Below are 25213 nucleotides of genomic sequence, written 5' to 3'. Positions count from 1 at the left end.
AGCGTGTGTATGTGCACATTGTGTGTGAATCAATAGGGTCAAGGACACACAAGATGAAGAAAGTAGCTAGCAAGTACAACCTAGGTAACTACACAAGTGAACAACGCACACTGTTAGGAAACACCACATGATACAAAACCAAAAGGGTCGCTGTAATCAGACCAGGTGCTATTAATGACATCGCGTGCTCACGGAGGAAAACGACAAGAAACACAGCAGCCCAATAAACCTCATCCGCTCCCAGCCCTACTTCCATCTGCCTGTTCCTGATGCTAGAGGCTGGGACTGCCTAGGAAACTAGTCAGGCTTAATCCTCATGTGCACAACATCTCTTCCACAGTGATCCAGTAATGTCAGAAAGGACAACCCGCTTTCAAGGCAATGCTCTTACCACGTGGAGTACTCTTACCACGAGGAGTACTCTTACCACGGGGAGGCCTGCCTGCGATCCATACTTACCGCTGCCCTTACCGCCTTACTGCTAACCCAATAGGCATAGACACCCATATATACTTCAAAACGGCCATACAGAGAAGATTCCATAGTAGAATAGGCAGCCAGCCGGGGGTAGATTGTCATATGCAAATAGGGGGAGGGGAAGCGTTAATGAATCTGGGGAGGTGAGTCGTTTAACATTCACCTTGTGGATTCAGATCCACTAGGAACATGTCCAGCAGTAGAGACAAGCACTGTAGAAATGTAGTATAGGTGCTGAGAACTGGAGCAGTATAGGGCAGTCACGATCCCCACAAGGGCCTCTCCATGAGATTATGGGGTCTGGGCCATGAATAACCCGTCCAGCCCTCTCTCTGGAAACCTCCCTTGTTCAGATGACCCACTACATCAACGTACAGGCCCATTAAACACGGATGGCTTCAAATCACATCTGCTTTTGAAAAGGGTGGAATCGGAATGAAGGCAAGAGGGAAGAGCGGAGGAGATGCTAATGCGGCGGAGCTAAGCCATCCCTGCTCATGGTTTCTGCGCGTAGATGGAAGCACTTGGCCCAAATGCAGTATGGAGGATTCCTCACCAATACACCCCACAGAGAACGCTTCACCAAAGCGTGGACTAGATGCTTGTCCTGTTTAACAAGCTGTTCCTAACACGCTCACGGAAGGACGGTGAGGTGCGGGAGGGGTCACGTGTGAGGACGGTTGTGTAAAAGGGGAGTGAGCGAGGGGAGAAATAAATGTCATTTTCAATTAAAATAGATTAGTTTCGCAGTGACATTAAAAGGCATTACCTCTCACTAATGGTCTAACTTCCTGTGATGGAGTGCGCGGCGGTGTAATGCGTCCCAAAAGGATTGCCAAGACACCCGATGACTAATGTGGAATAATACGCAAGCGGCACAGCCAAGTTGGGAGATTAGCAGGAGGAATGAGTGTGGCCTGAGGCAGATCGACTGAGGGGAGAGGGAGGATGGGAAGAGGGGCAGGCAGAGGCCACAGTAAGCAATGGGACACAAAAGGGTTTCCCCCCGTGCCTCTTAGGAGAGCATGGGTAGGCTGGGCTAAGAAATTCGTCACAGCACGGCGGCTATTAGGCAGCACACTGAGGATGAAGAGCATGAATGGAGACAGAGGAGTGTGGTGTTGTAGCCTTAATGATGCTTTTAATGTCATCTAGTGTGGTATCCCTTAATAAAGCTAGTAGCCAGGTTTTTAATGTATCGACACTGGATGAATGGTGCATGGTATGAGAATGGGTTTGGACTGGAGTAGCCCATCTTAATAGATTTCAAAGAAAGATTGATGCGTTTGGTGTCACCCCTGAAGCAAAGGTACCGGCACTTTTCCGAAACACCACGCAATCCAAGCTGCAAGGACCTAGGCCTACAGATTTTTTTCTCTCTCACTAAACTGTAAAAAAACATAACCGTTTATACAAGTAGGGCTGTCGCGGTCATGGAATTTTGGAAGACGGTAATTGGCCAGCCAAATGACCATGGCCACCGTAATAACTGTTCAAATAGCAAAAATAAACTATTATTTATTGAATTGTATTTATTTTGACACTTTCTCCTCCTGACTGCAGGTTCTGCCATAGAAATATAATGAAAAGAATGGGCATCCCCATTCAAGTCAATGATGGCATAATGGGTGGACTGGCGGCCATTGCTATTGTACCCACAAGCGCAACGCAGTATGTAAAAATACACTACAAGTATGTGGACACCCCTTCAAATTAGTGGATTTCGGCTATTTCAGCCACACCCGTATAAAATCAAGCACACAACCCATGCAATCTCCATAAGTAAACATTTGCAGTAGACTGGCCTTACTGAAGAGCTCAGTGACTTTCAACGTGGCACCGTCATAGGATTCCACCTTTCCAACAAGTCGGTTTGTCAAGTTTCTGCCCTGCAAGAGCTGCCATGGTCGACTGTAAGTGATGTTATTGTGAAGTGGAAACGTGTCTAGGAGCGGCAAAAGCTCAGCCGTGAAGTGGTAGGCCACACAAGCTCACAGAACAGGACCGCCAAGTGCTGAAGCTCGTAAAAATCTTCTGTCCTCGGTTGCAACACTCACTACCAAGTTCAAAACTGCCTCAAAGCAACATCAGCACAATAGCTGTTGGTCGGGAACTTTATGAAAAGGGTTTCCATGGCTGAGCAGCCACACAAAAGTCTAAGCTCACCATGCGCAATGCCAAGTGTCGGCTGGAGTGGTGTAAAGCTCACCACCATTGGACTCTGTGTAGCAGTGGAAATGCATTCTCTGGAGTGATGAATCACGCTTCACCATCTGGCAGTCCGACGGACGAATCTGGTTTTGCCGGATTCCAAGAGAAAGCTACCTGCCCAACTGTAAAGTTTGGTGGAGGAGGAATAATGGTCTGGGGCTGTTTTTCATGGTTTGGTCTAGGCCCCTTAGTTCCAGTGAAGGGAAATTAACACTACAGCATACAATGACATTGTAGACAATTCTGTGCTTCCAACTTTATGGCAACAGTTTGTAGAAGGCCCTTTCCTGTTTCAGCATGACAATTCCCCTGTGAACAAAGCGAGGTCCATACAGAAATGGTTTGTCGAGATCAGTGTGGAAGAATTAGACTGGCCTGCACAGAGCCCTGACCTCAACCCCATCAGACACCTTTGGGATGAATTGGAACAAAGACTGCGAGCCAGGCCTAATCGCCAAACATCAGTGCCCGACCTTACTAATGCTCGTGGCTGAATGGAACCAAGTTTCCGCAGCAATGTTCCAACATCTAGTGGAAAGACTTCCCAGAAGAGTGAAGGCAGTTATAGCAGCAAAGGGGGGACCAACTCCATATTAATGCCCATTATTTTGGAATGAGATGTTCGACGAGCAGGTGTCCACATAATTTTGGCCATGTAGCGTATGTGCAGTGATTTGTTGATTCAACTCAATATATTGCATGAGCCACATAAGTTAGCATCATTTGAATTAACATTCAACATCACCATGGAATTATTGCGTCAGAATACCAGGCAGCCATACTCCCAGACGGTATTAGATAGAACGTCGCAGCCCGCCCGCCTTGGGGGAAAACAACCCATGGTTACCCCATTGGCTCACTACAAAAACAACCTTTTTCAAACCCATTTTCTTGTTGTCAGCTTGTTTTAGTCAAAAGCACAACATATCTAAAGATTACTTTTCAACGTCGACTGCTCCTGAGCATTCTCACTACTTGTAAAAAATGTAAAGTAGGGCTTCCCGCATGCCCCTTGTCATGACGGAGCTAGCAGCTAACGACCGGAATATTAAGCTAGCAAAGACCAACAAACAAAACTGACTATACAGCTACAAGTAGTGAGTGGAGTTACAAACGGACTATACTAAACAAGTTCAATATCTTACCTGTGAGGAAATGTTTTCCACACACATAGCTACGTGTAGCCTACTTGGACACCTGGTCCCCACAATTTCCCACACCGAATAACCTGAAGCCACAGGGCTCTAATTCCCTACATGGGAGAACTGTAAGTCAGAATGTTTTATCTGGTTACATGTACATTAAACACAGCAGTTGGCGCTTTTACAATGGGGGCCAATGGAAAATAATGTTTTTTTCCCCCCCAATTTGTGGTCGAGGGGAATTCCTTCTCACGGCAGAGTATTGCAAGTGTACCCATGAGTTTACCAGTCAAATCGCCAGGTTCCAAGCCCATTCTATATGTGCTGCTGCATTGCGGGGGCTTTGCCTTGGCAACCACAGACTATTTTGCTTGTTTCAGCAAGTTACGGACTCAAACGCACAGATGCCCGACCATCCCGTCTTCAGTCAGCGGTTTGTTCCACACCAAAAGGTTTAAACGGTTATGAAGTTTTCATTTTCATGACCGTCTTCATCCATAACCATCAGCTACAGTTATACAGCAATTGTGCTAGCTCTTTCTACAAGCATCATGTAAAAAAATGCAACGCCATTGAAGGTAAATGGTAGACAAAATGGAAAGTGAAAGCAGTACATTAAGTAGAAATGAGATGGAGGTTTCAATCCCTCCTTCCAGCAGCATATGACAGTTGATCATTAGTGCCACACTCCTACGGAATACCAAGTCTGGCTCTGTCACCACACCCACAGTTATCAACCTCCCAGGGATGCCTGCCCCCTGCCTTGCACTTAATGCATTTTGGAAGGAACACCCCCCCCCCCACTACTCCTCAGCACAGCACGTTATATAAAAAAATACATTTTAAAAAGACGTCAGGAGTGCTTAGGTCTCTTCTCATTTTTAGATTACCAGCAACCTCTTGACATTGATTGACAGCTCATGGCTCTGAGGGCTGGCGCCGATACAACAGAGTGAGAGGAGCCCATCAGCGCACACACTGAACCGATTCAAACTGACCCTACTGCACAGTGGATTCATCACCAAAAACACGTCAATTGAAATATTAGTCCATTTTAAAAAGGCAAATGTTTAAATCACAACAATGACATAGGAGAAAGGCCAGCGACAACGAAGAGGCAGTAAACATTATGGGATTTAATAGCAGACAGCCTCGGCTGCATGTTTGCACACACCACGCTTGAGCGTGTCTGAGGCATTTAAAAGATAATGAGGACCAATTACAATACTCATCTCTTTATCTGCTGTTATTTAATTATGAGACCAGGGGCGCATTAATGCACACCACAACACACATACAGGAACAGACAACACACTGACAACATCGGACAAAGAGGCAGTTGCGGTTACATACACAAAGCTATTAGCTACCGCTACCTGATATGCAACTATTATTTAATTACGTTATAAAGCAAATCCTTCTGAATGGAGGCCACGTTCATACAGGCCCACCTGCCCAGTTTAGCTCAGAACAAACAGATTGAGAAGCATAAAATCATTTTAGGGCGAGTCTATGCACCTTGTTGAAATCAAACATGCCAATAACCTGTCCATATTCAGGGAAGTGATGTCTCACGCTAAGGGTTCATTATAAGCAAAGTATTTGTAGAGAGAACGCAATGAAAAGGTTTTTTCAAGGTTATTTTATTTCCTTGGTAGTGTGCCAACTCGCCATTTTATTCCTGGCAATGGCTAAAGGTCTGTGAGCAACTGTTCTGTTAATATTCAGAAATGACTGGACAAAAACATAAGCGAACCATAAATTCACCACAAAATGTGGATAGATCACCACAGATTCTCCTATCCCCCACAGATTGTGGATGGATTCTACTATCCCCACTAGTGCTTCACAGTATACTCAAACGTATGTACTTGAACATGAAAAACAGTGCGGTACTAGAAGTTATTACTTCGGTAATACTGTCAAATGTGTCTCATGGATCACCTGTCAGCCAATGTCCTCAGAGCGTGAAAGCACTGTGCCTGCTCCACTTAACCTGCACTGGGAGACTGGGCTGCATCATGTTAACTCCCCACTCATGCTGCACAGAAGTAGGCACACTTGAATAATGTGACACGGCATGAAGAAAAGTAACTGTACGCAATACAACGCCCATACAGGCAAGAAAATTTTACAATGCAAGAAGATACCGGTAGCTTCAGTGGCGTAGCGCAGTTTCGCAGTGCAACCCCGCAATGTTGTAGACATTTTGTTCCCTCATGGGGCAGAGAAAAATGTGCAGTATTAGGCTGAGATAATATTTTGCTGTTTAAGAGCTTAAGGATTCTTGAAAGATGGGGAAAATTTACTTTTTCCCCCACAAATATTTGTCTTAATATTAACAAAATTTGAAATATATAATTTTGATGGACCAAAGTATCAGCTATCAGACCATGTGAAGGAACCTAATAATAAAAAAGAAATAAAATGGAACTGGATTTATTTCAACTCCGTTAGACAACATAAAAAGGAATGTCATCTTTACAATTATTGTCCAACAAGTGTTTTAAGGCAATGATCGTTTAAAGGGACATGTCTAAAACTTCCAACTTCATAACCATCATCTCCAGCACTATCCCAACATCAACATGCAAAAACTGCGTGTTTCTATGTTTTGTAGTAAAAAAGATGGAGAAAGATTAGTGTTTTCAATGATATCATTGGTGTGCATCGTGTGATTTTAACCAATTATGATTAGGTATTCCCTGCTAATTGTTTGATGTTATTGTAAATACTTATATTCCTCTCTTTTTCACTACAAAACAAACACGCATGTTGATATTGGGGTGATGCTGGAAATGAATATGAAGTAGCCTTTTTTTAATTTCCCTTCCTAACATCAGATTTTGCTTTATAGCACTATTACATGCTTCAGGGCTAATTTTGTTAGTATCTTTGGCATGTTTTTCTAGATTTAGAACATAAAACATTTATAGAGCAAACATCCTCACTTCCGTCTAGCACGCAAATACTTTAAGTATAAATGGCAGAAGTGATTAAACTGTTTTCAGAATATTGACAAAATACTCAGGTGACGGAGTTGATAAATACTCAAAATTGACATTTTTGCCTCTAAAAATAACAGTTAAATACAAACATTAGTAAAATGATGAATTTGAAAATCCCCAATAAACACTATTCTATCAGATCTTTCAGATGACAAACAAAATCTGAGCTGATATTTTACGGAGTTGACAAAAATTGCATTTTTCTTCATTAAAGTGGTATATACACAGTAGCAATTTTGCTTTTCCTCAGATGCTTTATGACTCAAATCTAATTAAATGTAACATACTTGAACCAAAATTCATTTTCTATCAGACAGAGGGAGTTGACACTTTAGGGATGTGACCATGATGCCAATATTGTTGTTTAAATCTATCAAAAGTAGAACTTTATAGACCATGAGTGGTCTTATTAAACTACATTGTAATGAGGACATGAATAAGGGGTCCTAACGGTATAGCGGACCCTGCTCATTCCTGATTCATTTAGGATTTTAGACAAATCTGACAGAGTTGACCAAATCTCCAGACACATCTTTTCGGAATCACAGTTCTTTAAAGTCAGAGGGTTATTGCAAGAAACCACATAAGAATGAATTATTGATACATATTATTCTTGCCTAGTGAACACCGTCATTACTGGTTAAAGAGACCGAGCACACACTTCTACAATAAGCTACTTCTATGCAAATGTTGTTGACCAGTATAAGAAAATAAGTCCAAAATGGAAGGGAAACAGATTTTCATGTGGATACAGATGACATCAGCCAAAACAAGCTCAATAACGCAATGCATGCACACACTTCCTGAATATGCATTCATGTGAATAGGCCTGGGCTACATCTTCATTTATAAATAGAGAACCATTTAAATAAATGATTACCATTATGTTAGTTAAAAACAAAGTAAAATTGATTGTATGATTGATTCATTAATGCATACATGGCTGTCTCTGAAAAACGTTGACGTAAAAAACGTCCAACGTAATGATATTGAACTCACGATTCCCAAAGATTGAACAGAGCAGTAGCCAAGTTTGTCTGGATCATTATGTGCCATTCTGTGACTTTAGTTAATATGCCTTCGTTTTTTTTCTTGTAGCGGTATCGTTTCGATAGAGTAACGTGACGGTATCTAAGTCAAAAGTCCGACAGTATATGGATTCTCCTATCCCGACAAGTTTGCACTATGCCCAAAGATAGAGAATGGATTCTACCATCCACAGATAGAGGATCGATTCTAAATGTGTGGGGGTTGGTTGGGTGGGTGGGTGGGTGGACTGAACACTCCTGTTAAGAGTGGTTTGGGATGAACACAGGCCTGCATGCTCCTCTGGAAACCCCCAGGGTCACAGCTGAACAGACAGCAAACCTAGTCAGTGCAATGGATTGACCCATCATTTAACTCAGTGTTCAGTTAACTCTGGGTCAGCCCTCACCACCAGGGACTAGGGATTACCTTTGAGGATTACCATCATATCCTGCTTTCACAGAAAACCTTTTCAGACCCTGATCACATCAGCGTAGAGACTCCGCACAGAAAGCACTGTAGAATGACGATGGTACATGCTCAGAATAAGAATTACCTTCACTAAACTTTTCTACCACAATACTCGAGGGACAAAAGGTTCTAAGAGTTGCTCGGTGCGGGGAACTAATTATTTCTAACAAAAACGTCTGTTGCATATTAAAAATATATAACACAGCATAGAGAACGAGATCGTGTCGAGCGGTGGACACTTCCTATCGTCAGAAGATAAAATGTCATCCAATTTTCCACATAATAATTACTACCAGACGAAGTCACAAGTAACAAATAATCAAATTAGACAAAATCTATTCTTTCTCGCGCATGGAAAAAAAACTGAATCATAAGTGGATGGGTATCTTGAAAACCTGGATTAATATCATTTAAATTGTTTATTGAACTTTATTGGAGAGCGTCGACCCCCACAGAAGCAATAGCCATGTTAGAGGAAGATCCTGCAGCTCTGTGGTCTCATCAAGCACACACCACCCCCCATGTGTGTGTGATCCCCACACACACACACACACCACCACCACCCACGCTCTCACTGCAATTTACCAGGTTGCCTAGCTGCAGAAAAGACAGTCTTTCACATAAAAGACCTCATCTAAGGACATCACAATGACGAGAAGGGAAAAAAAAGGTTCTCCTACTAATAATTTGCCTCCTTTAGAAATGTCATTGTATTTCCAACACAATATAAATGCACTTCTGACTAATTCGTCATCAATGCATTGAGTAGAATAGGAGAGAGAACATAGAAAACAATTGTGAGGAAACGTGCAACACATAAATATCCTACTACCCTTAGCGCAACATTTGAAAACAACTATGTGGTCTTATATGCCAGTGGTTCCCAAACTGTGGAGCACCCCCAAAGTTAAGAAGATTGCACTGGCACACACACCCAACCCACCTCACCTGGGGAGGACATAACTACCATCACATGTTGTTGGAGACCAGGAGAAGCCATAGATCATGAGAAACACAGTACTGAAACGCAATAAACAATTTTAAAAAGGGTATCATCTTTCATCATAACCAGTGCTGATACACTAAATGGCGAAAAGTATGTGGACACCTGCTCGTTGAACATCTCATTCCAAAAATAATGGGCATTAATATGGAGTTGGTCCCCCCTTTGCTGATATAACAGCCTCGCACTCTTCTGGCGAGGCTTTCCACTAGATGTTGGAACATTACTTCGGGGACTTGCTTCCATTCAGCCACAAGAGCATTAGTAAAGTCGGCCACTGATGTTTGGCGATTAGGCCTGGCTCACAGTCAGCGTTCCAATTCATCCCAAAGGTGGCCGATGGGGTTGAGGTCAGGGCTCTGCGCAGGCCAGTCAAGTTCTTCCACACCGATCTCGACAAACCATTTCTGTATGGACCTCACTATGCACAGGGGAATTGTCATGCTGAAACAGGAAAGGGCCTTCTACAAAACTGTTGCCACAAAGTTGGAAGCACAGAATCGTCTAGAATGCCATTGTATGCTGTAGCGTTAAGATTTCCCTTCACTGGAACTAAGGGGCCTAGCCCGAACCATGAAAAACAGCCCTAGACCATTATTCCTCCTCCACCAATCTCTACAGTTGGCACTAAGCATTCAGCGTTCTCCTGGCATCCGCCTAACCCAGATTTGTCCGTCAGACTGCCAGATGGTGAAGCGTGATTCATCACTCCATAGAACGAGTTTCCACTGATACAGAGCCCAACGGCGGCGAGCTTTACACCACTTTACACCAAGCTTGACATTGCGTATGGTGAACAGTTATTTTGCTGATGTTGCTTCCAGAGGCAGTATTGGAACTCGGTAGTAAGTGTTGCAACAGAGGACAGAAGATTTTTATGTGCTACACGCTTCAGCACTCTGCGGTCCCGTTCTGTGAGCTTGTGTGGCCTAACATTTAGCGGCTGAGCCGTTTCCACTTCACGATAACAGTACTTAGTTGGCCGGGGCAGCTCTAGTAGGGCAGAAATTTGACTATCTGACTTGTTGGAAGTTGCCATCCTATGACTGTGCCACATTGAGAGTCACTGAGCTCTTCAGTACGGGCCATTCTACTGTCAATGTTTGTCTATGGAGATTACATGGGCGGTGTGCTCATTTTTAGACACCTGTCAGCAACGGGTGTGGCTTGAATAGCCTAACCCACTTATTTGAAGGGGTGTCAACATACTTTTTGCCATGTACTTTTTGCCATGTAGTGTACATACTTTTTGCCATGTAGTGAACCTATCTAATGAATTGTTGTGAGATTTGCCATCGACTTTCCCGTTTCATTAAAGGCAAAGCCATCCTAAATGGAAGTTATCATAACCTACATGGAAACTTTCAACACAAAGTCTAAAGAAGAGTGTTCATTCACCAGAATCGTTGCGTAGGTAGGAGGACATGGCTGGAATGAGGCAGGACTGGCTGAGCAGCTCCTGCAGTACTGTGGGCAGGGCGTTGCTGTTGTGGCCCCTGCTCTCCCCCATAGGGGCCTCTCCGTGGCTCACACAGCCTGCTGGGTTGATGTAGCTGGCCAGCACCTGACAGACAGAATAAGTGGCGCACACATATACTTTTAGCAACACGTGTAGGCCTTAAGGCTGTTTGACAGTTGGTCTAACGATATGTCATGAACATTCTATTGGTCGGCCAACATCAAACTTGTGGTTATGGAAATGTAAACAATACGCCACTGCACGATATCAGCAGCCCGGTGCTCCAAATAGCATACTTGCACTATTTTAACACCAATAAACTCGTCCATTTAAAAATGTATTTAGTAAATGTCAGCCTACCCAGCTAGCTTGTTAACTAGCTGGGTAGCCAGTACAAATAATGACCAGAGTATAGCTGACCACATCTTAACTTTAACAATGAATAAAAAGTAGCTATAGGAAAATAAACCCACAACATTATTTGCAAGGTAATGATGGCGAGCTTACAGAAAATAGCTTAAGGTTGCGAGTGTTTAGAAATAAAAGTAGGTCATTTTATCATCATCATCTGAGAATTGTAGAATTTGTCCAAAATAGATTTGCTTTTGTTGCTGCAGCAGCCCAGTAACCACGACAACAGACGATGCAACAGTCGCAGAGGTATTCACTTTTTTCCATGTCTGTGCGACAAGGAAACCGACAGTCTGAGCGACGGTCTACAGACATTCCATCAGAGTATAAATTATGTTTTCACCAGCGACACTTGTCGCATTCTAATTGTCGACAGACTTGACGGTATACCGATTTTAAACCTTCTACCCTGAGGTAACTAGACAGGAAGTACTTCTGTAAAGTACGTAAGAGCATAGGGCTCCCGAGTGGTGCAGCGGTCTAAGGCACTGCATCTCAGTGCTTGAGACGTCACCACAGACACCCTGGTTCGATTCCAGGTTGTATCACAACCGGCCGTGATTGGGAGTAAAATAGGGCGGCGCACTTTTGGCCCAGCGTCGGCCGGGATTGGTTCTTAACTGACTTGTTAGCCAGTTAACACTTTTATACCATTAGGGAAAACCCTCAGGATTTTCCCCCCAGGTGCACGTTTCAGTCCATGCCCTAGCATTCCACAGCAGATTCAAATAACCAACCCATCAAGCTTTGATTATTTGAATCAGCTGTGTAGTGCTAGCAGGGGGTGGGGGACGGTCAGAGTTTGGGAAACCCTGGCATAGGGGATTCTTACCTGCAGAAGACATGTGACGTGCTCCTCTTCCAGCCTCTGCTTGGTGAGGGCCTGCTCCACGTCCCAGCCTGAGGCAGTGGAGCCTGTACCGAACCCAGTGCCCTTGGCCCAGTACAGCTGCTGCTCCTCACTGGTACCCCCTCCATGACCACTGGACACAGTTGGCTGGGGACAGACAGAACCAGAGAAAAAGTCATCAGCACAAAACAGGAAATCAGCAGGTGAAAAGTTTAGCTTACTTGTCCACTGTGATGACAACATAGGCCTGGACCTACAGATAATAGCATTCCACAAGCTCATGAAACCAGCAAAACACCCCAATTTACACTGAATGCAGCATAGGCTACACATTTGGATTGAACAAGATTACCTTCCCTTTCAAAGTGTCAGTCTTCACATCAAAGGGCGATTGAGATCCCAACGCTGGTTTTCCAGGTAAAAAATTCAATATCAAATCAAAACATAACTAGCCTACCCACAGCCCCTGCTTGTCGCAGCCCTGTTATACACTTGGAGGCACTTCTAGTTCTGCTCCAAGCACATAACCAGCAGTTTGAATAGGAGATCGTGTCAAATTAAAAAAAAACAGGAGACGGAGGGCGTTTGCTCGGGTTGACCCGGTGCTGTGCGAAAGACACTAGAGCCAGTGGTACAGGGAGGGGGCCTGTTAGCATAGCGAGAGCTAAGCTACGGATATGAAAGGATGTCTGAGTTAGACGAGAGGAGAACGTTTAGCCTTCTTGAGACTGCATCCTTTCTGACAGAGCGGCTTTGGCGATCATCAGGCGTGACGCGGCGTGCTATAAAGATCTATGGCAGGGGCTGACTGACAAGCGGCTAATGATGCGCTCTCCCAGCACATCTTTAACGTCGCAGGAACGCTCCCAACGTGCACACAAGCGTTAGGGGAATGTTACTGGCTAAATGGAGCTGTACATGCACCTCTGCCAATAGAGATCACTGTCAAGTCTATCAGTCAACTGGGCCGTAGCGGAGACCATACAGCATTTACAATTATTATTATTATTTTTTTTTACAGCAGGTGGGATGAGGCTGCTGGGATTTTTGACCAGTTCACTGTATTTTAAAAGCCAGCCATCGTGTGTGTTTTGTATAGGGTCGAAACAGGGCCCAGTCCTGCCCCTGTCCCAGCAGTACAGGGAGGGAGGGGAGGGGGGGGGGGGGTATGCTCTTGACATAAGAGGTTGGAGATTAATCACTGAGCCCTGGAACATCAAATCAGGGAAGAGGCTCACTTTCCCAGATAAAGAGGGATGGGGGTGTGTGTGGACTGACCGTCTGCCGGGCTCTAGCCATGGTCTCATCCGCCTCCAGGACAGTCATTACCACTGTGACAGGACTTTGGCCCCGCGCTCAAGCCATAAGCCCGGAGATCTGTCCTCAACTCTGACAACTCCATAAATCCACACTGGTGTGTGGACTGGAGCGCCTGCTGAGACAATCCACAGTCACACCGGGTTGTAGCGCTGTAATAGCCTAGCTATAGAACATATCATCTACGGCGGTTTAGCTGAGTTTAGGCCTGTGATCTATGGCGCTTGGACACTTGTGGTGGGCATTGCTGGGTGCTTGGAGTTTCTCCTAGCCTCAAACGGATGTTCTGGTTTTCAGGCTAAATGGAAGGAGGCTGTGATGCAAACTTCCGCTATTTGACGTTAAACAAGGTGACACTCCATCTCACCCCCCCCCTGGATTGGTTGGACAGTGCAGAAGAGACTATCCCGACAGTTATTTTTCTTCTAATCAAAACCAGTATGTGGGGGGGAGGAATCTAGGTTCAGGCGTTTCCTTTACGCCTGCTACGCCAGGTTAAGCTTCTAGTGCCCAAAATCAATACAGTGATCGATACAATTTGGTGGGTGAAATCTGGTCTTTGATCTGAGTCGTTAGTCATCTTTGAGTCTCAGAGGTCCTAGAAGAGTCCGGAGTACTTTGAAAGGCTTTGAGCAGGAGGTAAGTCTTGACGCCCAGCAGAAACCTCAATAGAAGACAAATCACTCCATTTAATGGGCATGGCAGTCAGAGTCCATGATTCAATTCCTATTCATGATGTTCCCTTCTGCCTGGAGTTGGCAATAATACAAAAGGACACGTCTGTTCAAAGCCAGACCTGCCTCTTATCATGCCCACTAAACAACTACCCAATTTGTCAAATGCTCAGTGGCGATATGCATAAGAGCGCCGAGTAAAGCCCTGCCAGGTAGAGTAATTAATAACATGACTGATCCTCACCGCCCATCTCTCTCTGAGGGAAAGACAAAACGACGTATTTCTCCCTGGAGAGCGAGGACCTCTTATTGCGTCAAGCCAAACGCATCGGAGGCAGCGTCTGAACACTAGACAAGACTGACACACCATGTCAACCCAACCCAAAATAGGTTGACGCTGACCTCGATCCATCATGGACACACAAGAGAACGCAAATGGACAGAACACATTTCCACTGAGATCTGTCCACATCTGGTGACATACGAGTATGAGTGAGCTGTGTTTTCATTCATGCTCTGTCGAGCGAACACACACACACACACACACACACACACACACACACACACACACACACACACACACACACACACACACACACACACACACACACACACACACACACACACACACACAAAAAATCACCAGGAGAGAGAGAGAGTGAGTGCATGTGTTCCGGACTCCAGTGTCTGGGCCTCACCTCTGAGGAGTTGACACTGGCGTTGGGGACACGGGGCGCGTGGTGGCTGAGGGCTGACAAGCAGGCCAGGATGAGGTGGATGGCTCCTATCTCCAGGGCCATGCGACGCAGCAGCACGCCGTCGTCTGTGGTAAGAAGGGTGGTGCTGAACAGGGCCCGCAGCACATGAAAGGGCAGCGTGGGCAGCACATTAGCCGACGGAGACTGCAGAATGTGACCTAAGGGAAAGGGAGGGAGAGATACAGCCAATCAAGGAAGGGGAGAGAGACAGGGCGTATCTCAATATGCATACTACCGTGCTCCACACACTCATGCTCTGAGTGCGTTCTCCAATGACGTTCTCTTGGGTACGTTCTTGTGAGGACTAGAGCGTGGAGAACGCATAAAATATTACATTTGAGAAGCACTCGCACACCCCCTACTGTATTACCTCACGCTGCACCTCCCCATTCACTGAACCTTCTTCCAGCCAGGACAACGGCAACAATAAACAAAACAAGATATACATAAAGCAAAACGTTTTACAACTACCAGCTAAATATATGTGAATCGTAATAATGTAGCTAACCAGATAGTTCAACAGGCAAAAATGACATAAAACTAATATTATGCAAGATAGATGTCAACCCTTCATCGGTAGATAGCTAACAATTCTTTGTGGCTATCTGGCTAGCTAACAGTAGTAGCTTGCCAGCTAGCCTTATTTACTAATTATGGGCTTGCGCTCTACGGTAAGGTAGGCAGGTAACCCTGCCAAAATTAACACAGCATGTATTTATTAACGTATCAAGAAAAAATATTGTAGTTAGGCAACATATGAGCTGTCAATAGGTGTATTTTCTCTCGCTTTAGCTCAAATAATGGGCGCCATTGATTTCAAAGAAATGAACCATTTAGTAGATATTTTGTAAGCAATTATGCAATACATACTCATAATTGGTTAAAAATCACACGATGCACACCAAAGTCATTGGAAACACTAATCTTACTCCATCTTTTTAACTACAAAACAGAAACGCAACATTTTTACATCTGTTGATGTCGGGGTGGTGCTGGAGATCTAAGGCTTTAGATTATGGCCTAAATACAAACAGACTATCATTTTTTACCTGGGCGCATCATATTCCCTTGCATACGTTCCCTTGAAGTTGCATCGATGCGTGCTTCAAAATATGCATAAACGGAGTACGCAGTCGAGAAGTAACCTCCGTTTCACATACTCTGATTTGGACTCGCACGCCGACGCTCCCGTGCTCCAATTCATGTGCTCAGAGCAGAGTAGTATGCATTTTGAGAAACAGTCAGTCAGAGAAGATAATTGATAATATCATTGGATAAATGTGTGAGAGATGGTGTGACAGATTACCACCAGAGAGGTGGAGGAATACTGGCCAGAAAGGATGGATACATCGATTTAGCACTTATGAGAATGAGGCCAGAGAAGATAACAGCCGACTAAATGGCAGGCTGACGGTGTGCTATGTGACCAGTGTCACTAAACAAGCTGGCAGCCTGCTGTCCATCAATCATTAAAGGCCTGTTATTTCAAGGACTAAAGAAAAAAACATTGGCAGGACAACATAGTTGATTTCAGGCCCTGAAGGAGAGAGAGGAACTAAATAGGCATCAATAATGAAGGCAGAGGTTGGCTGGGGAGGAGTTGTAATGTATGAGAGGGTAGGACTTGTCAATATTAAACAAGCCAGTGAGTCCTTCGGCTAAATTACCCACAGGGTCCGCAGACTGGTAGTCTCAAGGACTGCAGGGAAAGAGCCGCATCAGGGGGAACAAACGTGCCTCAATTGTAAATGGAGGGATTAAAATCTCTCTCCCTCTCTTTCCATCTCTTTCTCCCCGCTCTTGGGGCCGGCTGCTTTTTAAAGGAGCCGATTTACATGCGTTGGCCACTTTATGACACTGATCGCTATGCATTCAGGGAATTATCGATCTGCTTGGAACACAGCTTGGCAAGATCAACTGCCTGACAAAGTCAGTCTGAGCATTGGGGGGAAAAAAAGTTAACTGCTATAAGTAGGGCTGACAATGTTTGTCGCTAGGAAACCTGCAGCCGTCTCCTTTATTGGAAGCATAGGGACCTGGTCATCCTCAATGGTGTTCCCAAATACAAACATGCTTATAAAATCATCCATTGAAAGGGCCAGGAGTTTTCCTGTCCACGTCTAAAACTGTGTGAGGCGTTGTGTCACTTACTGCCCTCGCCGTCATCGGTGACCCCCAGCACCAGGCGAAGCAGACACTGGGCGTGCTTCCTCTCCTTCAGCAGCACCTCAGCGTAGCCCGGCAGGCGCAGGAACAAACCGAAGGCCGCTAGCGAGTGGGCGGGGATGGGCGACATGGTCTGCACTGACGACTTGTTGATGGGCGGCGGCTCGGCGGCCATGGTCTCTGGCGCCTCGTACACGAGCTCGCCAGACTGCTCGATGGTGACCCACTCAAACTGGTCGCTGTCCTTGGGCTTCTCCTGCGTGGTGGAGGGCACCACCGGAGGACTCACCTGCACAGGGCGAGCCAGGGTTAGAATGCGGTTAGAGGACAATGCTGACAGATGTGCTGACTCGGATGGGATCTGAAGGTCATGTGCTGTGTTTGGGCACTGAGGGTAGTAGGGGGCATATGGAACTAGAGGGCTGTAATTCAGATCCATAGAGCTGCTGTGGGACTTGGCATAGAGCCCTGCGAATAAGATTTTTTTTTATAAATGGTATCCACGAGTTCAACTGAATCTGGGGAAGTAGATAAAGGGTTTCACAGGCAAACACCAGACATATCCCTTTAAGATGAAGGCGAGTATCGGAGCTGCAGCACTGCAGAGAAATACAGTTATTTTATGCATAGTTGTGATCAATATAATCAATTCAAGCTCGGTTGCACTGAGAGCCAGAGTGGATGTCCAGGAACAAGCTGTGCTGTGATTAAACAGCTCAACACCAGTGGGTCAAAAGGCATAGACCTGAGCTGTCTGGCTAACCTATTAAAAAACACCACACACAGTCAGTCCTGGGTAAACAGAAAAGCATCACCTGCATCAATATCGATGCTTTAAGTTGACTTTGCTGATAGTCTTGCTCAGGGTGAGAGCAGAACTCTTCAATTATTCACAGCCTTAAGAGCGTGCCCAACAAACACTATCCAGTGAGACAAAAGGGTTAAACTAAGGGCAGAATGATGTAATATCCTGTTGAGAAAGGGTTATGGTAAACCAACCAACGACCAGTCATGTATATGGTTCATATCGATGCTAAGTACAAAACAAATCATCTCACTTGGTAGCCCTCGTGGGGCGTCTGCTTCAAACCACCAGTAGCTCTGGGAGACTGCCTGAATAATTCAATTTGCTGCAACAATTTGGAAGGGGGGAGAAAATAACAAAAGAAAACAGATTTAGTACCTGGCAGCTCTCAGAATGCATTCCAGCTACTCACCTTGTCACTATGCGCTCAATTACTGTTTAAGTATCCATTTACTTTCATTTAGGAGGCATGATGTAGCACTCGGGGGAGCGCAGAGGAGACAAAAACGAATTTAGACTGAATGGCAAACCCAGTGACTTGCCATGCCTCTCAATAAGCTGGGCCAACGGTAAAGACACTGCATTACTTTGGCAACCGCAGATCCGCATTGGAATGCTCAATATACGAAAGGTAACTTTCATTTCTGAAAGGGAAATTCCATCATTTTTCATCATCTCCAGCACCACCCCAACATATGTGAAAACGTTGCGTTTCCATGTTATGTAGTAAAAAAGATAGAGGAAGATAAGTGTTTCCAATGACAACCAATTAGAAGACAATTTGTAGACAATGCATGCTCATAATTGGTTAAAAATCACACGACGCACACCAATGTCATCATTGGAAACACTAATCTTACTCCATCTTTGTTTTGACAAAACATAGAAATGCGCAATTTTCACATCTGTTGATGTTGGGGTGGTGCTGGAAATGATGAATTGAAAAAAATGTTGAAATTTCCCTTTAAATAAGGCTCTAGATTATGGGTTATATATAAACATATTATCTAGAAACATGGGCTAAACATTGTAGGACAACAATGAAATAACGCCAGTGAAGCAGGCTGTGAAAGGGTTATTTGACTGGTGGTGTTTGTTATATATGTATTAGAACGGTATCAGTGGCGGTCTAACCTGTTGGATGACGTCTGGGTAGAGCATGGGTAGCCTCTCTGCAATCAGGGCCAGACCACCCATGCCTGCAAACACCTGCAGGGGAGACTGGATGGGGTTGGTCTCCAGCAGGGACTCGTCGATGGCTGCGTCAAGACAGTCGTCCCCCGGGGTCATGGGCTCGTCCTCCGGACAGCTGCTTAGCATGTCACAGTGTTCCACTGGAGGAGGGAGAAGCAGAGGAGGGTTAGAGAATAGGCCAATTATTACTCTCGAAGGGTTTCCACTGGGACACTAGCCATGTTCTGCGACTTACGTTCTTCTGTGTGCTGCCCTCAACCAATCATGACAAGTAAAGAACGGGACACCCCGCGGAGGGAAATTGTTCACGTCGCAGACACTTAATGAGATAACTCCTCTCTCACCCCTCATTCGAGGATCAAGAGAGTGTGGGAGAAACCAACAGAGCCATCAAACTATTTATTAGTCAAGTTCAAGCAACCAAGAAGAGAGGGAGGAGAAGGGGGAAGAAACAGACAGCAGTTTCTCAGACATAAGGGAGAGGAGAGCCAGTTCAATTTGTATATATGTGAATGCATAAATCCGCGAATGGTTGTAGTTGGGAAAAGGACGTGCTCTCCTGATGAAATGCACACGGATTAAAACAGACTCAAGGACACAGACTACTTGTCGCTGTTTGCGCGTCAGGAGGTGGGTCTGTCAACAGTAAAAAAAAATTAAACTGGAACGGCGGGTGAAGGGTAAAAATAGCCCCCCATTATAGTTTTCATTCCGCGGCGCGGCTGGCCTGTTTTATGATGATATAAAAGCCCCAGTCGATTGATAGGTCATCTACAAAAAAAAGAAGAAGCTGCACATCATCTCTCCTGGAGAAGAAAATAAATGATGAATTGCTCCAGTCTCTAAAGGGATTTTTCCCCGTCCCCCTCATGGGGAATTAAAAAGTCACCAGGGTTGTGACTGATATGATTTGTAACAGGGCCCGTGCTCTCCAGACTTCCAAAACAGGATTAGAAATGATGGAGAGGGAAGGAACCGCTCGTCTTTCAGCGGGCCGCAAGGAGAGACCGGGCTACCCAGAGAATATCTGAACAGCATCAACCCAGTGAGATGTTACATTTCAAACGCAACCGTGAAGGCACGGGGGAAAAGGGTGATCGTTAGACTTCAGAGGAGCATATCAGATAAGATCAGCGAGAAAGAGAGGACAAATTGTGAACGACAAGGATTTTTATAATTCTGCTCAAGAACAAACATATTTCACAGAATGTTCCAGTACCTTTACTATGCAAGGAGCATCCTATTAGGCTGAGATTTCCACATGATAAATCAAGACCTCTAGAGACCTAAAATTGGTTGCAGGGACAAAACCCATTTCGCTCTAAAAGGTCTGGCCTATTTGGGGAAGTTGAAGGCTTTTAAGGGGGCTGGGGCTAGATCTCACCATGTACCCGTCTTCAGTTCAGTGGATGGCCGTTAGCGGGGCTAAGCCTGGTAAAAGGATTCTGTAAGCTCCCTCTGGTCAAAGCCTCCGCGCTGGGTTTACAAGATCTCTCCATGTCTCCCCCTCCCTCTCACAGGACTGTTAGTGAGGGTCACCTCTTCCCTCCATTTATTAGCTTCAATGGGTCTCGAGACAGAAGATTCCGGAAAGATTTGTTTTTGGAAGAGACGGTATTGTAAGCTATCTGAGTAGATTTAAGGTGAGCTACGCCGTAAGTGTTGACGGGCAGGCATTTTACTGTACATACAGTGCCTTAAGAAAGCATTCAGATCCCTTGACGTCTTCCACATTTTGTTAGGTTACAGCATTATCATAAAATTGATAGTTTTTTCCCCCCTCAATCTACACAAAATACCCCATAATGAAAATGCAAAAACGTTTAGAAATGTTTGCTAATTTATTAAAACAAAAAACCTAAATATCACATTTACATTAAGTATTCAGACACTTTACTCAGTACTTTGTTGAAGCACCTTTGGCAGCGATTACAGCCCTGTCTTCTTGAGTATGACGCCACAAGCGTGGCACACCTGTATTTGGGGAGTTTCTCCCATTCTTCTCTGCAGATCCTCTCAAGCTCTGTCAGGTTGGATGGGGAGCGTCGCTTCACAGCTATTTTCAGGTCTCTCCAGAGATGTTCGATCCGGGCTCTGGCTGGGCCACTCAAGGACATTCAGAGCCTTGTCCCGATGCCACTCCTGTGTTGTCTTGGCTGTGTGCTTCGGGTCGTTGTCCTGTTGGAAGGTGAACCTTCACCACAGCATGAGGTCCTGAGCGCTCTGGAGCAGGTTTCGTCAAGCATCGCTCTGTACTGTCCTCCGTTCATCTTTGCCTCGATACTGACTAGTCTCACAGTCCCTGAAAAACATCCCCACAGCATGATGCTGCTACCACTAAGTTTAACCGTAGGGATGATGCCAGGTTTCCTCCAGATGTGACGCTTTGCATTTAGACCAAAGAGTTCAATCTTGGTTTCATCATACCAGAGAATCTTTTTTCTCATGGTCAGAGAGTCTTTAGGTGCTTTTTGGCAAACTCCAAGCGGGCTGTCATGTGCCTTTTACTGAGGAGTGGCTTACGTCTGGCCACTTTACCATAAAGGCCTGATTCGTGGAGTGCTGCAGAGATGGTTGTCCTTCTGGAAGGTTCTCCTATTGCCACAGAGTAACTCTGGAGCTCTGTCAGAGTGACCGTCGGGTTCTTGGTCACCTCCCTGACGAAGGCCCTTCTCGCCCGACTGCTCAGTTTGGCCGGGCGGCCAGCTTTAGGAAGATTCTTGGTGATTCCAAACTTCTTCCATTTAAAAATGGAAGCCACTGTGTTCTTGGGGACCTTCAATGCTGCAGAAATGTTTTGGTACCCTTGCCCAGATCTGTGCCTTGAAACAATCCTGTCTCGGAGCTCTACAGACAATTCCTTCTAACTCATGGCTTGGTTTATGCTCTGACATGCATTGTCAACTGTGGGACCTTATATAGACAGGTGTGTGCCTTTCCAAATCATGTCCAAATGAATTTACCACAGGTGGACTCCAATCAAGTTGTAGAGACATCAAGGATGATCAATGGAAACAGGATTCATCTGAACTCAATTTCGAGTCTCATATCAAAGGATCTGAATGCTTACGTAAATAAGGTATGTTTATTTTTAATACATTTGCAAAAATGTCGAAAACACATTCTGCTTTGTCATTATGGGGTATTGTGTGTAGATTGCTGAGGATTTTTGCAAATTTTAGAGAAAGGCTGTAACGAAACGAAATGTGGAAAAAGTCAAGGGGTCTGAATACTTTCCAAAGGCACTGTATAGTATATGGTTCAGCGCACAGAGAAATGGGCTGAGGGCTTTCAAAAATAACAGATGCCACAAATGTGTAGCAAAACACAGGTTGAAAATGTGCAAGCACTGCATTCCTTTAACAGAAAGTGCTCCTTTACCCTAGACCAGAGAATATGCTGAATATAGACCGTCGGCAGGCTTCAGATCGTTTCTAATCTATACGCCTCAACTAATTATCTGAACTCCAGAGTGCACAGAGGTTAAACTAAAGCGGTTCAATGAAGACAATGATAGACCTAATCAGGTGGGTTAGTGTCTGGCTGAAGACAGTCTTGGTGAAATGGGTTTGGAGCTGGGCAGACTGATTAGCAGATAACACGCAGGTCACCGGCCTCCCATCTTGGGTAACCACGAACAGACCACTGTTCTAGTAGTGGGTTGGCTGAACTGATTGACAGTTGCCTTTTAAAATATCTCACCCAACAGGGGGACGGACAAGTCATCCAGTGTGACTGACCGATAGGACTGAGGTGAGGAAGAAGATGGTGCACTGCAGGTAGGAGTTGACGCTCTCCACTGCATGCAGAGTAGGTGGTGGCGGCTAGCGTTAGCAATTAGCCCCAGGGTGCAAGGGGCGGCATATAGGCTGTGAACTGCCAAAAAAATCTAATATCCACACTGACGGAAAGAGAGACAGGCTCTGGGCTTTGTAGCAGCGCTAGCAAGCATGGGCTCTTTTCACAACAGAACAACCAGCCTGCAGCGAGAGAGAAAAAAGGCACTAAAGTAGGTTTCGGTGTAAAGCAAACAATATCTTACCACAGAGTTAGTGGAAACTACATTGAATTTAGCCCTGAATTGAGTGACTGGTATGGAACAAGTGGATTTAACAAACAAAAAAATATGGACTACACACACACACACACACACACACACTTGTAAGAGCAAACACCTAGATTTGGACTGCATTTAGTACAACATATGGTTGAGACGGCACATAAAGACAGTGTTTGCGTAGCCGTAGGCTACTAGTAAAAATCACTGGATTATTGAACCAGGCAACCAATCAATATGACTAGGTTTGCACATTACTAGCGCTGACATCAAACTAAGACATCAACTGCTCTGGCTGGCTGTCATATCGTAATGCCCAAAATGGATCCTCCCATGATATCATGTGTGACCTGGTACTGACCGTCAAAGCTAGGAGGCCAAATCTAGTACCATCACCCCTAAAGTCCTGCTCCAACGCAATCCTTAAAAAAGGTGACTAATAACATTTACCACACCACGTGAAACCATTACAGGGAGCGTAGAGTTAGTATAAAATCTATTTCAGACATGAATCTCATATAGATGTTATAGTGACATTTACAGAGGACATGAATCTTGTATAAAAGGTTTCCCTCAATGTTAATGGCTAAAAAAGCTTTGGGAACAAGCAGGGCTTGAAAAGTAGAGGGTGGAATCTGATAGGGTGGTCAGGTTGCACTGGGAGCTTTCAAGCATCAGAGCTTTTCTTTCGAAGCAGGAATACCAGGGAACAAAGGGGACCAAAAAAACGAAATTGCATTCAAATGGGATTTGATGGAAAAAGACCGGCCTGTATTTACAGAAGTTAAGATGCACCCATGCCATTTTCAAGACTCCATTCCCTCGTCCAAACTCAGATTCACTGGTTGGATCCAAATCATTTTTGACATACAGCAAACAGTTGTTGAGGCCAATTTATGATCATAAATAGCATTCCATCTTAAGTAAACCCTGGCCCAAGAGGCAGAGAAGGTGTACAGCAGGGGTGCCAAACAAACTCAATATACGTTCAAATGAAAATGACTCCAAATCAAAATTGTGTAGAAATAACAAAAATGGACCTACATTCATAGTTTGACTGTCCAGCTCCCTAATAATCACCTCAATGAAAGCTAAACAGCAAAATGATAGATTTTTTGGACTGCAAATTTTGACTGCAAGGAAATATATACAATTTGAAGCGCGGCCCTCCAGACCTCGTTGAAGACCGAATGTGGCCCCCGGTGCAAAATGAGTTGGACACCACTAGTGTACAGCGTCATTGTAGAACTGGACATACATTTGCTTCCTGAGCCCTATTACGCAACACAGTGAAGAAGAGCGGAGTGAGTATGTGTCTCCCACTGGCCCACCCGTTCCAGAGACCGGTAATGGCACCTTACGACATCTCAGGAGACAGAGGCCCAGCGCTCAGACAGAGAAATGGATGGCAGTGAAAGGGGAGAGCCATTAATCGCGCTGTGGAATGGGCTGTCAGGGGACGCGTGGAGAGAGACGTTCGGGGATCACTTTACACACTAACTGCAGAGCAAGAAAAATGACAGACGCAGAGGGAGGTAGGAGGAGTGTGAGATTGTGTGTGTGTGTGTGTGTGTATATATGTCTGAACGCAAGCATGTGCTTGTATGTAGGTGCGTGCTCTACAATACCCTTCTCTGTGTGGAGCCGTTTGAACGAGTCCGTCTTGGAGAGGCCTGGGTCGGCGATGACCTTGGAGCCCAGCTTGACGGTCAAGTCGATGGACCGGTAGCCCTGGGGCAGCTTACGGTCATAAAGCAGGGTCAACAGCTGAGCCAGTGTCATCTCTGCTGGCAGGGGCTGACCTGAGGGGGGAGGGTAAGAGAGTGTTCACAGTGAGGAACCAAAGCCTTGTGGTCACACTACCAAGCCCAGAGGGACAGGAAATACATGACACCTATGTATATCATAAAAGGCTAGTGACCTAGATAACAATGACTACATGTGAAGACAAGACATCATGGATGGAGTGCTGTTTTTGCTCATAGCACATCTGTGTCTTTACAAAACCAGGTCTGATCATGTTCCAGCTCATCTTCCCAGTTAGGTAACACTTGGATCTAGATGGCTGGGATTTTCAATATTGACACAATGTCTAAAAAAGTAACACCATCGAAAGTTAAATGAACATTTACCCGGACACCTCAGGGTCCCAGCAACACACACTGGCTCAATGAATTGACTGAG

The 25213-nt window shown here is 45.0% G+C and overlaps 1 protein-coding gene across 1 annotated transcript in view; it reads right to left on the bottom strand.

Moving 5' to 3' along the window:
- The window catches only part of LOC106606575 (baculoviral IAP repeat-containing protein 6), a 151214-nt gene that overhangs the window by 52991 nt on the left and 73010 nt on the right, over window positions 1–25213 (bottom strand). The window contains 6 exon segments of the mRNA XM_014202984.2: window positions 10737–10902; window positions 12041–12205; window positions 14748–14965; window positions 16959–17262; window positions 18913–19112; window positions 24658–24831. Of these exon segments, the coding sequence (XP_014058459.2) occupies window positions 10737–10902; window positions 12041–12205; window positions 14748–14965; window positions 16959–17262; window positions 18913–19112; window positions 24658–24831 (1227 nt within the window).

This window comes from Salmo salar, chromosome ssa01 (genome assembly GCF_905237065.1).
Source record: "Salmo salar chromosome ssa01, Ssal_v3.1, whole genome shotgun sequence".
NCBI classification, from domain to species: Eukaryota; Metazoa; Chordata; class Actinopteri; order Salmoniformes; family Salmonidae; genus Salmo; species Salmo salar.
This window is presented reverse-complemented; position numbering and strand designations above follow the sequence as displayed.